Consider the following 16,798-nt stretch of genomic DNA (forward strand, 5'->3'; position numbering starts at 1 on the left):
ATGCCAGACAACACCAGCAACACTGACCCTGATGACGACTTTGACGAGACGGAGCTGGCCATGTTGGACGCCGTATTCGCACAACTGTTCAATTCGGACACCGAAGAAGAGGAATTCGAGGGATTCCTGGATGAGGAATGAACTGATAAAGTGAGCTTTACGTGTTTTTGTGTGTTTACAACTTAACAAGGCTGGTCATACTGTGAATATGGACATAACCGTTTGAACAACGTTGTTATATTGCTATTGTTATATTGCTATTGCTTTGCACTACTTCGAGAGGTCGAGTTACCGTATATTGTGTTTGCACTAACGTTTAATTTACCGCAACGGTACTACGTGATAAAAGTGTTGCACTAAATCGAAGATTTATCAAACTAGACTATCCACTTGTGGTAAAAATGTTGCACTGCCTGTTATAACTCGCTGTTATTAAACGAACTGTGTTACGCGAAAACACTACGTCACTCGGGAAAAATAATATTTATTCATTCTGTTTATTCATTTTGGGAGTGAATGGAGTTGTGAGAACGCCGGTTTGTATTCTATTAATAAAGTTTGACTGACTTATCTGACTGTTTTATTGACATTCCTTTTAGCGCAGCTCGAGCTAGTTAATGCGTCATGAAACCACAGGCACTACGCAGTTTCTATGCTATGCGCCTTATAACACGGTGCGCCCTGTGTATGAAAATAGTTCTAAAATATGTCGTTAATTGAAGGTGCGCCCTATAATACAGTGCGCCTTATGATTGTGAAAATACGGTAGCATTGTTGCAGGAAACATGTTTTCATTTCTTTAGGGGTCTGGGAGGAGAGAAATTGCAATTTTGATATTCAGTGCTTTAAATTATGAACATATTTCAGAGCAAAAGAAAGGTAGATTTATTTTTATAATTACAGGTAAAGTACTTAAAATGCAAAACCCTATGCAAAGAACAATAGTTACAGAATTATAACAATGATGCAGGAACTGGGAATTATGGACACATGGAGGGAATCACTAATTAAAGCCACTGAAATCCACTTTTGTTGGAGCGAGAATGGAGACTTAGTTTTTCCATGATTGTTGGAGAGTCACGGTGTTGAAACCACACACCATGCTTTATGGCGTTCAAGTAGTTTGAGTTATTGTGGCCAAGTTTCTCGTATTGTAACCTGTGCAGGTAGGAAGCACACAGAACTATGCAACAACATGTCTCCAATGGGGTATGCCCTCAATGACTTATTCTCATACTCATTGTAATAAGATTTTATTCATAGACCACTGTGTGTGTTGTGTGCGTGCACATGCACAAGTGTGCTATTTTTGGATCTTTAGTTGTCGGATCTCATCCACTCTGTTGCGATGCAACTGGAAAGCAGGAGTAACCCAACGACCACAGGAACACTGATCACCATACCAGCGGAAAGAGCCCAGCTTTGACCTACACTTGGGACACAACAGCTAAAAGAAGTACACACAAGAGAGTAACACTTAATTATGCTTATGAAGTAATGTACCTCTGAAGAATCTGTTCTGTCTGAAAACTTTCTGACTACAGTTGTATTTTAGAAAAACAGGAGATTGTGTTACCTGACCATCCATCACTCCTAGCATTGCTTGTTCCATCCACTGAACCGGTTCAATAAAGTAAGATGTACACACAGCATCTCCTAGGTCACAACAGTTTAAATAAATAAGTTAGGTACTGTAATTTCCGGACTATAAGCCGCTACTTTTTTCCTACACTTTAAACACTGCGGCTTATTCTACGGTGTGGCTTATTTATGTATTTTTTCTATCGGCCGCTAGGGGCGCTCAAGCAGAAAAGGTAAGACTGAGACAGGTGGAATATATGTGTCGAGGAAGACGCAAGTTTAATGTAACTTCGCGCTTTGTGTATGAATAAAATTAGCATAAACAGACCCTCATTATGGAAAATGCAAGAAGAAATGCATATGACGCAGCTTTCAAGTTAAAAGCAATCAAACTGGCCGATAAAGAAGGCAACAGAGCTGCTGCACGTAAACTTAATGTAAATGAATCGATGGTGAGACGCTGGAAACGGCAGCGGGAAGAACCGGAGCAATGTAAAAAGATGAAAAAAGCTTTCAGAGGTAATAAAAGCAGGTGGCCCGAACTGGAAAACATTCCTGAGGACTGGGTGAGCACACAAAGAGCAGATGGCCGAGGTGTTTCTACTGTGCAGATAAGACTGAAAGCAAAAACAATCGCCACCGAAAAGAAAATTCAGGATTTCAAAGGAGGACCATCGTGGTGTCTAAGATTTATGAAACGAAAAGGTCTGTCCATCAGGACACGGACAACTCTGTGTCAGCAACTCCATCCCGAATACAAGGAACAAGTCGCAAATTTTCAGAAATTCATTCAAACAAAGAGAGCAGAGAATTCCATCGGACCAGACGACAACATAAATATGGATGAGGTACCTCTGACGTTTGACCTGCCCCTCACCAGGACCGTCAACAAGAAAGGTGAAGCATCTGTCACACTGAAAACAAGCGGCCATGAGAGGACGCATTTCACCTGTGTTTTGGGCTGCACTGCATCCGGAATGAAGCTTCCACCAATGGTAATTTTTAAGTGGATTACTGCCAAAAGAAAAACTCCCGAAAGACAATGTCGTGAAAGTTAACACGAAAGGGTGGATGGTAGAGAGCCTAATGAAAGAATGGTTGACCGAGTGTTATGGCAAGCGACCGGGAGGATTTTTTCATACAAAAAAAGTGTTAGTCGTTTTGGACAGCATGAGGGCCCATATTACAGATTCTGTGAAAGCAGCCATCAAGGGGACAAACTCCATTCCAGCTGTGATTCCTGGGGGTACAACAAAGTATTTGCAGCCACTTGACATTAGTGTCAAAGTGACCCTCCAAGTTGAATGGGAGGCTTGGATGACCAGCGGCGAGAAATCGTTTACCAAAACTGGCCGCATGCGAAGAGCAACTTTTGCACAAGTCTGCCAGTGGATCCTGACAGCGTGGAGTGGTGTGAAAAAATCCACCATCACCAACGGGTTTCGAAAAGCCGTTCTGCTGCGTGACGGAGAGGACAGCACAAGCTCAGGAGTGAATTTACCTCAGGATGAGAGTGACACTGATAGCGACAACGAAAGAGAGACTGAGAGAGTGTGTGGCGAAGAATGTCTGACGCTATTCCAAACTGACACTGAGGAGGAAGACTTCCATGGTTTCAGTACACAGGAGGAAGATGAAGACAGCTCTTGGTGACTTTTACCGGTATGTTTTTTTAACCAGCCCTGTTGGTGCTGTGCTACCGTGTTGCTGTTATGTTATGTTACTGCCGCATCTGAGTGACTTTTACCGGTATGTTTTTTTAACCAGCCCTGTTAGTGCTGTGTTACTGCTGTATTGCTGCTGTGTTACTGCCGCGTCACAGGCACTGTTTGAAAAGAAAAGCAAAGCATGCTTTGTGGCAGTGTGTCTGTGGGTTCAGGTTGGTGTTAACCCTGTTTTTGTTCGTTGTAAATGTTATCTTTCGCAACTTTCAATGTTGTTCTGTTTATTGAGTTCTGGTTGTTGATGTATTTAATTACTGTTTTAATTACTGTTTGCACCTGCACACCATAAGCCAGGTTATGTGTGTGATTGAAGCCCTCCCTTCGTTGATGTATCTTCTGTTCAGTGTTTAATAAAGTTGCTCTTTCTGCAGTCAAACTGCAGAATAAGCTGTCAGAAGACTGCGTCTGAGTCCTTCCGCGACCTATGTTTCAATGCGAGACAGGTGCGGCTTGTATAGGTACAAAATTAATTTCTTTCTAAATTAGATTATGCAGGCTTTTAATCAGGTGTTACGTATATGCAAAGTAGTTAATATAATTTAAAGTCATACAAATTTCAAGATATCACCCATTTTCATTTCAAGTCCAAGTGCAAAAAAATCATATTTACAAAAGGAAAATGATCTGCTGGTGATCACTGCAACTTCTTAACAATTGCAGATAGTAACCAACAACTACTCAGGGACCCTGTAATCTGCCTTTAATTTTGCCAGATGAAAAACAGCTTTGAAACATTATGTTTTTAATTGTCTGGGACTCAATGGGATATTTATACTAATTTGATAACTGTATATTCCAACTACAAACTAGGGCTATTTGTCTTATATTCCAGCCTTGCGAAGAGCCAGTGAATAGTTCAATTCTGGATCATTAATGTTAAATTTTCCATGTTGCTTCTGCTAAAGTCATTTATCTTAATACCGGTAATAATCAGGTTCTTCATATATAAAATTATAAGTCAGGAAAGAGAACAAAATATAATTCAGAATTCTGCTTTTGCTCTTTACAGGTCCTCTCAAACTCCATTAGACTGGATGGGAGTCTGTCACCAGAGGTTTGACTGGTATCAAGTCAGTTCACTCTTAGTTTCATCAAACCAAAGCATTGTCTTTCTCCCTGTCAGAGTCCTTTGGGTGATGATTTTACAAACATCAGGTGGACTTTCATGTGGGCCATACAGCCAAAATTGGTGGAGTGCAGTGACAGTTGACCTTCTGGGACTTCCTGCCTTCTGCACACAGGATATATGGAGCACTGTCTGATTGACCAGCAAGAAGAGTCCTTGTTTTTCCAAATATCTTCAGTTTCAGAAGAATGGAAGTTACTGTGCTCTCAAGAACCTTCAATGCAATTATTTTTTGCAATCCTGTCTGTTGAGGGGCAGTTCTTTTGACCTCATGGCTTGGTTGGACAATATACAATGTCAGCTGAAATATCTTTTACTGTATAGACAGGTGTTTGAACTTACTATAGCTAGATTCCAATCAAGGTGTAGAAACATCTTAGAGTTGATCAAGATTTTTTTTTTAAATATAAAAGATAAAAGATAAAGTCTGATTACATGGTATTCCAACAGGTGACCATACACAGATTGGGAGCAACATTGCAGTAGAATGGAACAGAAATAGGCAGAGGAGAATTGCAATGGTACGGAGGAACTTTGCCAGGAAACAAAGAGTTACCGTACTTAATTTTACTTACACAAACTGACACAAAGCAAGTTTTAGTTCTTACCAGTCAGATTACTGGACTTCTTATGGCCAAAAGACAAAGATCCATTTCCCACCAGGTGACTAAGAATATTAGAACTACAGAAGAGAGTTGTTCTACAGAAGAAAAATCCAGAAATTGTGTCAAAACAACAGATGAATAACAAAATAAGTACTGAAGAGTTTTAATATTATTATTAAATGAATATTATAATAATATTACCTGCATTTCCTGCAACGATAGGACACATCAGAAGAGTTTGACTGGGCAGGGTCAACAGCAAAAATGTCACTGAGTACACAGTGCAGATCTGCTCTCCCACAAAAAACAGAAGACCAACATAAAGTCTAGATTTCCTAGCATTAATGATTTATCACAAAAAACTGGCCTCCCTTGATCTAGCTCAAGGGTCGGCAACCCGCGGCTCTGGAGCCGCATGCGGCTCTTTGGTGCCGTTCTAGTGGCTCCCTGGAGCTTTTTCAAAAATATGAAAATGGAAATTGTTTTAATATAATTTCTGTAAGAGGAAAACGTGACAAACAGGGAAAATAAACATTTCATCATGAATGCTCATAATGTATTTGTAGCCTACTTATTATTTGGAAAGTAGGCTAATACAGCTAATATAGACACTTACAGCATGTGTTGCCTTTATTATAAGCCCTATATAAGGCTTTTAATTTTTTGCGGCTCCAGACAGATTTGTTTCTTGTTTTTTTGGTCCAATATGGCTCTTCCAACATTTTGGGTTGCCGACCCCTTATCTAGCTTATTGTGATATCTCGAAGTCTGCCACTTTCTTAAACATTATGACTCCAACTTTTAGTACACATCACCTTCTGGTTTAGATGAACTGTTAAAATCTCCTTTCAACTCTAAGACTTATCTCGAGAATTAGTGATTGTATAATCTCTTTTCAGAATATGGTCTGGGTGGAGGAATCAGGCAAGGACTTGGAAGAGGACATCTGATAGAGTGCTCTGTTAAGAGTGAATGACAGTGCTTACTGTGCAAAATGAGACAATATACAATTCAGTATCCTACATCACATTCACTACTCCAAATCAAGACTGACTAAAATACCGTATTTTCACGACCATAAGGCGCACTGTATTAAAAGGCGCAGTCTCAGTTATGGGTGCTATTTTTGTATTTAAAACATACATAAGGCGCACCGTATTATTAGGCGCATGCTGAAACATACAGTAAAAAAATGACAACAGAAGTAAAACAGTGAGTTTCGACACATTTATTGAACAAAATACTCATTCTTCCACCACAAAACCATCAACGTTTTCATCTTCTGTATCTGAATTAAACAGCTGCACTATTTCAATGTCCAACATCCCGAATTCCTCTTCTTAATCATCTGAATCAGACTCATATGCGCAACAGTTGTCCTTGCGCGTATGGAGAGATGCCGCCTCCTCATAAAGCGAAAACACTAAGATTGCTCGATTGCCATTTTCAGCCGCATATTCGATGGCCTGCAGTTTAAAGTAAGCCTCATTCAGACGCGTCTCGCTTGACCGGCGCCATTTTAGGGGATCCTTACGCGTAGGTGTGCCGCTAATCGATTGGCGGAGCGTTTACCGTAGTGCACCCACCAAAGGCACACAGCAAATTTTGGAGAAAATCTCAGTGTTTTAGGTGCGCCTTATAGTCGTGAAAATACGGTATAGCCAAACAAAGCATGCAAGCTGCAGCAGGTGTCAAAAGACTCCAGCTGTTTTATGATGTTTGTTTTGGTCATATCCAGCCCTGGCAAACTATTCCTCTACCAACTTAAAAATGCTGTCAAAAGCATTTAATATAGATCTTTAACCTAATGCAGTTTTGGCCACATTAGGTTCCCCAGATAGAAAACATACAACATTAAGGAAAACTCATAAAAATCCAATAGTTCTTACTACGCTGCTTGTACATATTTAATGTACAGTTTCAATGTTGACAGTTTTATGTCATATATATTTATGACAGGTATTTGTATTTTATAACATATATAAACATAAATTTTTGTGTGTGTGAGTGTGTGTACCATTAGGGTACTTCTCTGCAATCTTGGTCAGCCTATACTGTTTGTATAGAGGATCGCAGGTGTCCACTTGACACTGCATTGCTTCATACAGGCACAACTGCTCCTCAAACCCCCTGTTGACCCTGAAACATATTTCCCCTCCTTGTTGTAAGTATTTTATAAGAATGTAAGAAAAATAATTAATGGTTTTTAAAAATACACTTGTATATAACTTTCATAATATACTGTCCAGCAACTTTTGCTAGCCTCGCAACTTAGGAAAGCATCCATCCATCCATCCATCCATCCATCCATCCATCCATCCATCCATCCATCCATCCATCCATCCATCCATCCATCCATCCATCCATCCATCCATCCATCCATCCATCCATCCATCCATCCATCCATCCATCCATCCATCCATCCATCCATCCATCCAGAGAGACAGTGTATTGAGTGCAATTTGTTGAATTTGTTCATCTAACATTCACAAACCACTTACGCAACATCTTTTTTCACCACCATAAGTCTGTGGTAGGCCTCGGGGAAGCTTAGCTGGTATTTCTTCATTAGATAAGCAGTAACGATGGTTGCACTGCGGCTACGACCAGCTTGGCTGGGACACACAAAGTAAAGCAAAGCGCAGGGGTTATAAATTGGAACGGAAAAAGCACACTGCAACACAAGCTACACAAATGGTCACGTAGAGATGCAGTACACCAGGGACAGTTTTTAATCTTCGTAAGAGGGGGAAAAAGGTGTGACTTCCTCATTTCTTGGTGAGAGCATTTTTTATAAATGTAGTCACAACATACTGAAATTTGGACATATTCAACTTGCCAGTTTATAATAAATCAAGGGATGTTAAATGAAGGGATAAATGGTAAAACATGTGTTGACATGCCTGTTTAATTGAAGAAAATAGTTTGAATTTAACTAATAAATGCTAATAGTAAAACAAGTTCATAATATTTAGTAGTATAAATTACCTAGACCAAAATATATAAAATATTCAAGCTTGCTTTGAATTATTATTCTTTAATCATTAATTTTTGAATCCTATTCAGTTTCATTCATTTTCTTTTTGCAGCCAAGATCTGACAAAGGCTTGGATGTAATTTGTACCCGCACTGTGACTTTAACAGGCAGTCAGTATACATCAACTATACATTATATAGGTGAATGTAGTGTATTTGTTTTACTTTGTTTATTGAAATACTCATTGCAAAGGTATATTTTCTGCGCTTTATTTGTTAAATGCTACTCTTGTCTACTGTATATCCTATTCAGGGTCACGCTGCATAAGGGCGATGGCAGGGCCCTATGTGAGCATTTCGGGGTTCAGTACCTTGCTCAAGGTTACCTTGGCAGGGTTCTGAAGGTACCTCCCCCTATTACCAGGACAATCTTCATGTTGTGTCTACATCGGGGCTTCAAACAAGAACCCTTCACTTCTCAGCCCAGTTCCCTACAAACTGACCTACCACTGAAACATAACTACTACTGTAGTTATTGAAGGTTGTATCACAGATATGTTAATAATGATTATTTCCTTACAGTAATGGAAACATTTTCATTTATGTCTAACTTACCAATGAACAAGTGCAGCCCCACCCATGTCCACAGCCTCCCGAAGGAAGAGGAAGCAGATGTCCATGTAACTAAGGAGGTCAGATGTTTCTACATCTAAAACATTAATCCATTTATTACAGATTTTTGCACTGGGAGGAAGCAGAGGGGTAGGGTCAACGGAGTCCACAGAAAGGACATGAGTTACAGCTGCATCAGTCAACGCCTGACTGTCATTGAGGTCAGCCACAGTACCGATATACAGACCCTGGTCCACCAGTAGCATGACTGCAAAGAGAGATAATGCAATACTAAATTTTGTTGAATGGTTAAGATGCCTGGCTGTGTTATGTTTTTGTGCTACTTGTTGGTGACAGGTTTTAAGGGGATTTAGTAAATAATCGATTATTCTCACACCAATACTTGTGGATTTTTTACATAACTCAGCCAGACTTCCTTTTGGTTTCTTGAAGAATCCTCTTGTTCCGAGAGGCTCTTGGATTTAGCGTTTAACGTCTTCAAGCAACCACAAGGATAAACATGTAATCCCCAATAGTTGATTGTTGTTTTGTTTTTTAAATCGCATTAATGAGAGACCAAAACAAAAACATAGACCCTCACCTTCTTGTGAGATGTTGTTGCTTCAAAAAAAACAAAAACCTGGTGATTCACGTGAAGGGATGTAGTCGCTACCGAATAACAGTATCATAGATTAACAGAGAATATTGTTTCAAAACTAAAGCGATGGGTATAAAAAATACACGTGAAACGGTTCAGTACACATGGAACGCCTTTATTATCGTCCGGGCAGAAACAGGCGGAATCACTATTTAGTTCCACTAATTGTTGCTCTTGTTATACGACAATAATTTCAATGTATACAAATAGTGCACTAGTGCAGCTAGTTAGTAGTGAATAGGGGACCAGTGTTTGGTTTGGACATGGCGGTTGGCAATGTTCGAGTGCATTACCGGCACCGACTGGTTAAATAATACATGATACCGGTTAAAAAAATAAATGAGACCCACAAAATAAAACCCACAAACCCTATATTCTCACTTTCAACTTAGTCCCTCTCAAAAACCTTAGCACAATTCTAACGCCCTTACTCTCTGAACTGCTCCATCAGAAATATCCCTTACATTCAACTGTACTGTTTATTAAATTCCTGGATCATTCGCTTTTTATGCAATTTGTATTTTCTACAGCGTACTAAGATATGCTCTGATGACTTTTCCTCAACACAGTAGTGACATCCACTCGTGCTGTGTTTTCGTATTTTATACAATGTGTTATTTAATCCTGTGTGCTGTTGCAAATCTGTTTCGTAGTTTCGGACCGTGAAATGAGAGTTGGTGATCTTTAATAAACTTTTTCTTTTTTTACTAAACACAATTGTGGGTTAGGGTTAGGAGAGAGAAACATTCTCCATCTACCAACAGGTAAAGAGCGCGCTGGACCTTTTGGGGCGCTGGTTTATATCCAGCAGAAAAGTTAGCAACAGTGGTCGGATGATCATGTGATTTACGGACGACGCCATTTTATCACCTTATATGATTATGTTCTACGTAAGTTCCGGTACCTCATGAGCCAGTCACAAGGTGGCACCAGGAAGTGTGATTAAATGCCGGCACATACGCACATTCTTAAGCACATGCATAAGTCAGTTCTAGTGATTCAAGGTTACACAATAAGCTACATAGTAAGTTTCACAGCAAATTTCACAGTAAATTTTCACATTTCCCCCTGTTGGCCTCTGAAAGAGGACATATACATTAAGGTAACAGCCGCTTCTTCAACGCCCTCTGACTGATGACCTCCAGGGTCTGCGGATAGCAGGGGCATTAGTGCATCGGCAGTGGGGGGTCCACTGCCCTTTTCTAGAGTAGCTGAAATGAAACGAACACAAAGCATGCGAATACATGGTACACAGTAACAGCCATATGCCAAAATAACAGCCAAAATGTAGCTAACGAAGTACACAAGGCTAAAATAAGATTTTTCCACTTACCAAAAATCCCAGTGAACCACTTATCCAGAGGATTCTCTATGCCAGAATGTTCTGCCATTTCATTAGACAGGGTACACAAGCCTTCCAACGCTATGGTTACAGAGCTGTGTTATTTGGAATAAAAGTACAACACATGTTTCCAAACATTGAGCATACTCCGCCTTTTTCAGCCAGGAGCACGTCGAGGGCCATACGGTTTTGAACTGCCATGAGGGAGATGGCTGCCAATTGTTCAGAGAGTCTTTCTACGGCGTCTCTGGTCAGATTTGCCAATCTTTGAACATTGTAATGCGCATAATTGATTCTGTCTACATTTTTGTTTGGTGTAACAGGAAATATTGCGGAGACAAGAGGGATGTTTTCGAAGCCTGCTGCCACTTGATCAGCCAATTTGTATTCATCTGGAATACCACATGCTACCCCTATTGCTTCAATATAGGTGGGGGAATTTAGAGAAAGATCAAAATGAGAGGAGTAGCCCTGTTCCTCAGCTGTTCGCCTAGTAAGAATGTATCACCGGTGTCTTGCAGTGAGAGCGCTAGAAGTTGTGCTGACCCTGTGGACAGTTTTATTGCCTAAGAGTGTTAATGGGGCTGCCATTCGAACCATAGCGCAGTTGCCTGTACTTCCAGTGGGAATGAATGTGCGTAAATGATTGCCGCAATACCAAAATAGACCTGCGTGTGGTAAGGGGCTGATTAGTGAGGCGTCACCGGGTTGAGACATATTGTACCAATTTGGGGAAATGCCACCATGGATCCTGTAAAATTAAAATATATGTAGCTATTTGGAGGCCCCCTGTAGGACCGGAATGGCCCCGTTGTAGTCTTATTGGTAATTGGTAGGAATACTGAGGCATGGGTAACACAGGTTGTAGGCGTGACTTCTCTCGTTAGGGCTAGCATACAGTTGTAGCTCCAGCTGTCGTCCAGGTGTAAGGGTGCTGGTTCAGTGAATAGGTGTGGTCTGGCTGATGCACAGGTGATGCAACTACCATTCATGTGGGTTCTTGCTTCGTTCATCAGCCAATCTAGCCACAGATTGAAATCAGTATAACCTGTGTTTAAAGACAACAACTCGACTGGAGTGATTTGTGTGTAGTCAGTCGTGATTACAAAAGGACTGTCCCCATTTTAGCGAGAGGCATGTGTTGGGAGTGGCGCAGGTGTGGCATCAGTATTTAGCTTTAGCTTTTTTATGTGAACGTAAACTAATTCTAAGCAAGCCCATGGGATCATTTCCAGATACGTCTACGCCTATGATGAAATACATAGAGGTGTTGTCAGGCCCACAATAGGACCTGGCTATGGCCTTAGTACTCCATAGGTTTCTTGAAATAGCAGTAAGTGATAATAGGACCGGGTTCTTCTGACCTCCAGTATTCACTAGCCCTCTTGCTAGGGACATGCCACTTTGGGTTGAACACCAAGGTTCATTGTATTGCTTAGTCAACCAGGTAGCTCCACGAGGATCTGTGGATAACCATGCATCGCTGCATTTGGGGCACCATTTTGCTGCGGATGGGCCTCCCCACACAAAGGGACAGAGATATACGTCATAGCCCCTCCACTTCCAAGGATCTGCGCCGCAATGTATGATGCTGCATAAGTCGAATTGGAATGTGGTTGAGGAGCCTAGGGTGTAGTTCGATTTTTCTCCACCGGGCGCACCCTTTTCTCCACTCATTGTCCAACTTTTAAAAACTTTTACAACTGTTTAAGAGACACTCGAAACACCCCCCCACAACTTTCCCTTGTTTTGAAGAACACCCAAAACACCCGAAGGCACACACTCTTATTCTAGGAACACCTAAAACGCCCAAAAGCACACACTTAAGTTCCAGGAACACCCAGAACACCAGAGGGCACACAAAACACACTTTTTTCCTAGGAAGCGCCTAGAACGCCTGAAGGCACACAAAATTTCTGACAGGTCAGTAACTCTCTGTTGGTCACAATATTTAGCACAAAACCTGACTTCACTACAAAGCCGCGTTTTGATAAAACAGGCAGTGCTTACCTTTCTCTATGATGTTCAGGCGCTGAAACTAGGAGTTGTGGTGAAGACAAGTCTCGTTCATCCCAATAATGGTCTAGGTCCACGGACTACTCGTAAAAGGAGCAGTCCCTTTGTAGTCCCAATTTTCTTTTGCAAATCTGCTTGGTAGGTTCGGACTGTGAAACGACCAGAGTCGGTGATCTTCTAAAATTTTATTAACACAACTAACTAACACAATTGTGGGCCTTTTCACAATACGAGAGAAACATTCTCAATCTACCAACAGGTAAAAGCGCGCTGGACCTTTTTGGGCATTGGTTTATATCCAGCATTAAAGTTAGCAACAGTGGTCAGATTATCATGTGATTTACATCATATTACCTTATATGATTATGTTCTACATAAGTTCCGGTACCTCATGAGCCAGTCACAAGGTGGCACCAGGAAGTGTGATTAAATGCCCGCACATTCTTCAGCACATGCAAAAGTCAGTTCTAGTGATTCAAGGTTACGTGATAAGCTTGTGCTACATAGTAAGTTTCACAGTAGATTTCACAGTAAATTTCCACAGTGCCCAAATCTTAGTCCCGTGATGGCCACCTCCTCCCTCCTGTCTCTCCCTGTACACCTCATTACCCCACCTTTCTCTAGATTCCATAATACCACCTTCCTTTCCTTTCTTCCTCCCACTATTGTTGCCACTTCTCCATTAATTTGTACTTATGACTTCTTTCCTACGACTACTAACTTTTAAATCTATATTACCATTTTTTTCTAGCTATTTTGTCTGCCATTTCATTTTCTGTCACCCTAATGTGCAGCTGGTACCCAATCAAAAATGATATAAAACATCTGAATTCTGTAAAGTGTCAGCTGTATTTCTAATAGAATATCTGGTCTATATCTGAACGATTGTTAGGTAAATTTGCAAGAGCTGAGCTTGAATCTGAACATAACCACCCTCATCGGTCTTAGATCTTACTGTTTTTTTGTTTTTTCATTTCTCCTGTGAAAACTGACAAATTGACATCAGTTCTCTTGCCCATTAAACCACCAAACTCTGGTACAAATACACCTAACCCCGTCTTATTTTGTGAGTTCTTTGATGTGCTGGTCTATTGTAGCAAGAGGAAGTAGCCAGGGTTGAATAACTGGCAATGGCACTGTTGTACTTATGTGTAGTTGACATATTTGTAGTTGTTTTGCCTTTTCTGTCACTGTCCATCCGAAACTGTTTTTTATACTTATCAACAATTTTCTGAATATGAACTGCCCTTTTCATCGAACCATACCCCTAAATTCTTAAAATGCTTAACCTTTTCTAGTTCAAGATGATATCATTTTAACTTAATTTCCCTACTAGCTTTCATTCGCAAAGAAAGCATTGTTTTTGTCTTATGGGCTGAAAACCCAAAACCCCATTGTTTGCCCACTTCTCTATTTTTAGAATAGCCTCTTGCATTTTATCTAAAATGAACTGCAAATTCCACCCCTCTACCAGCGTGTTCCATCATCCACAAATAAAGAGCACCCCATCCCCATCTCTGCAAACACATCATTTATCATTACAGAAAATAAAAATGGGCTCACAATACTACCCCGTGGTGTTCCATTCTCAATTGTTACACTCCAAGAAATTTTATTTCCTATTCTTTCTATCCTTTATTGCTGTTACTTACCCATCTTTTAACACGATAAAAAAAAATCCTTTCAAACTCCATTCATTCTTCTTATCATTCCCCAGACTCTTGAGATTTCTGTCTCCCTTCCTATTGATTTGCAAAACTCCTTTTCCTTAATAGCTTTCCTTGGAGCTTCTAGCATACCGGCACAGACACTCCTAGCATACCTGCACTCTAGCATACCTGCACAGTAACCTATCGATATCATCTTCTCCATTAATTTTCCCCATTTCTGTTCACTAATAATCCTAAATGGCCACCCCTGTGCTCTCCTTCCAACTTGTTGCTTTTTGAGCAAATGTAAGCACACTAGACATGTTCCCCAATTTCCCACACCTCGCACTGTTCACAATTTCCCATGTCATGTTTCCTGTATCATAAAAACTGTGTCAATCGATTGAATCAATCTGTGTCAATCGATTGAATCAATCAAACAATCAATCAATCAGTCTTTATTTATATAGTGTCTGTTACAATCAAAATTGTTTTTAGGTGCTTTACAGAATCCCAGGGCCTGACCCTAAACAAGCAACAGTGGCAAGGAAAAACTCCGCTTTAACAGGAAGAAACCTTGAGCAAATAAGCTGCCAGTAGAGTCAGGGTGGGTGGGTCAGCGGGGTCGGAGGTCAGTAGGTCAGTAAACGGCTTATGAAGGCAGCGATACCTGTAGATGATTACGGGGGGGGGGGGGGGGGCAGAAAAACTAGACAAGAAACAACATCACTAATCTACTTGGTGAGGAGGAGAGGAGACCATGACCCAGTGGGGTGACAGAGGCCTGTCAGGTGATCATGGTTCTGGACCCCGGCAGCCTCAGCCTATAGCAGCATAACTAAGATGTGACCTAACGATTAGACGACCCCCTAAGTATGATAATTTTTCTGTCTATCATAGTAACTGGAACTACAGAATTAGTGACAATAAGCTTTTTAAAAGAGGTAGGTTTTAAGTCTAATCTAAAGTAGAGATGGAGTCAGCCTCCTGTACCAGGAGAGGGAGCTGGTTCCACAGCAGGGGGGCCTGGTAGCTAAATGCTCGGCCCCCCTTTCTACCCCTAGAGACTATGAGAACCACAAGTAGACCAGCATTCTGAGAGCGGAGCAATCTATTTTGATGATAAGGTGTCACTAGCTCCTCCAGGTAGGATGGAGCTAGGCCTCTGAGGACCTTATAGGTCAGAAGAAGAATTTTAAAAAATTATTCTAAATTTAATGGGCAGCCAATGAAGAGACGCCAGTACAGGAGTTATGTGATCTCTTTTGTCAATACCTGTCAGAACTCTAGCTGCAGCATTTTGGATCACCTGGAGGCTTCTTAAAGAGTTAATAAATAATAAAGAATTACAATTGTCCAGCCTGGAAGTAACAAATGCATGGACTAACTTTTCAGCATCATGCCACTTCAGTAGTTTCCTGATCTTTGCGATGTTTATCAGGTGAAGAAAGGCACTTCTAGAGACTATTTTGATGTGTTAGTTAAAGGACAGATTTTGTTCAAAAGTTACTCCAAGATCCCTCACAGAGAGACTAGAGGCTAAGGAGATACCCTCCAGAGTGATAATGTGATCTAATCTATCCCTTCGAGGTTCAGAACCAGACACCATGACCTCAGTTTTTCCTGAATTAAGGAGAAGGAAATTAGAGGACATCCAAGACTTTATGTCTTTAAGACAGGTCTGAAGCTTCACTAATTGCTCTGTCTCCTCTGGATTCATGGATAGATATAGCTGAGTGTTGTCAGCATAACAATGAAAATTTATTCCATGCTGCCAAATAATCTTTCCTAAGGGAAGCATATACAAAGTGAAAAGGATTGGTCCAAGTGTCAATTAATCCCATATGCTCAAATCTCATTTGTGAAATTATGTGTTCTTCCTTATGGCTTCTATGGATTTTCTTCATTTCTCCTACATTCTTTTGTATGTTATAAAACTGTTGACCTTTACACTCTCTGTCCCAATACTCCTGCCATTTCCTCCTGTGAGAAGAATTATTGTTATCGTTTAAATCAGGGGTGGGTAACCTTTTTCATATCAAGGGCCATTTCAATTTTTATAAAGTCCTCCGAGGGCCATACTATTATGAACACATACCTAGGGATGCAAAAAAAAACCTAGGGATGCCTCAGCCGGGGCTACGAGGCACGTTCACGAACTCTCCTTCGGCGTGAAGTTTCAGCTTCGTGGCTATTAATTCACTCACCACAAACCTTGCACGCGTAATATTCTCTCTGTCGGTACATGGTCGTGTGAAAGCTGCTTGTTGAGCCTCCAAACTCCGACGAAGAGCGTTCATTTTATCCAAACTCATCTGTCCTTTCAACTCGTCGAGTTTAGCGTGTTTCGCTATGCATTTTTCGTCCGTGTCAATCAGTCCAGCCCACTACGTACATCACATGCTGTGTTCACTGACCCTGACATTGACTCGGACGTAACATAACCGTCCGTTTTATCTCAGAAAACGGGAAAATATTTCCTCTTGTTACGAAAGAAATTTCAGGATAC

At 40.8% G+C, this 16,798-nt stretch overlaps 1 protein-coding gene across 1 annotated transcript; it reads right to left on the reverse strand.

Moving 5' to 3' along the window:
- Positions 1 to 861: 861 nt before the first annotated feature.
- Positions 862 to 9,772, reverse strand: dusp12 (dual specificity phosphatase 12). Its single transcript, XM_011616309.2, has 8 exons — positions 9,226 to 9,772; positions 8,628 to 8,892; positions 7,538 to 7,651; positions 7,054 to 7,175; positions 5,238 to 5,325; positions 5,040 to 5,131; positions 1,577 to 1,656; positions 862 to 1,447 (listed from the first exon to the last, which is right to left on the reverse strand). Exons 2-8 carry the CDS (start codon positions 8,888 to 8,890, stop codon positions 1,304 to 1,306), a joined length of 903 nt encoding a protein of 300 aa, XP_011614611.1. The 5' UTR covers positions 8,891 to 8,892; positions 9,226 to 9,772; the 3' UTR covers positions 862 to 1,303.
- Between the last annotated feature and the right edge of the window lie 7,026 nt (positions 9,773 to 16,798).

The sequence above is a fragment of the Takifugu rubripes genome, chromosome 22 (genome assembly GCF_901000725.2).
Source record: "Takifugu rubripes chromosome 22, fTakRub1.2, whole genome shotgun sequence".
NCBI lineage: Eukaryota > Metazoa > Chordata > Actinopteri > Tetraodontiformes > Tetraodontidae > Takifugu > Takifugu rubripes.

What these genes read in the sequence shown, in the direction of transcription:
- dusp12 (XM_011616309.2), bottom strand. Translation starts at nt 8,890, where the DNA reads ATGCTACTGGTGGACCAGGGTCTGTATATCGGTACTGTGGCTGACCTC. An exon ending in GTGGTGAAAAAAGATGTTGC is followed by an intron (nt 7,176 to 7,537) that starts GTAAGTGGTTTG and finishes AATATGTTTCAG; the next exon opens with GGTCAACAGGGGGTTTGAGG. An exon ending in TATCGTTGCAGGAAATGCAG is followed by an intron (nt 5,132 to 5,237) that starts GTAATATTATTA and finishes TTTCTTCTGTAG; the next exon opens with AACAACTCTCTTCTGTAGTT.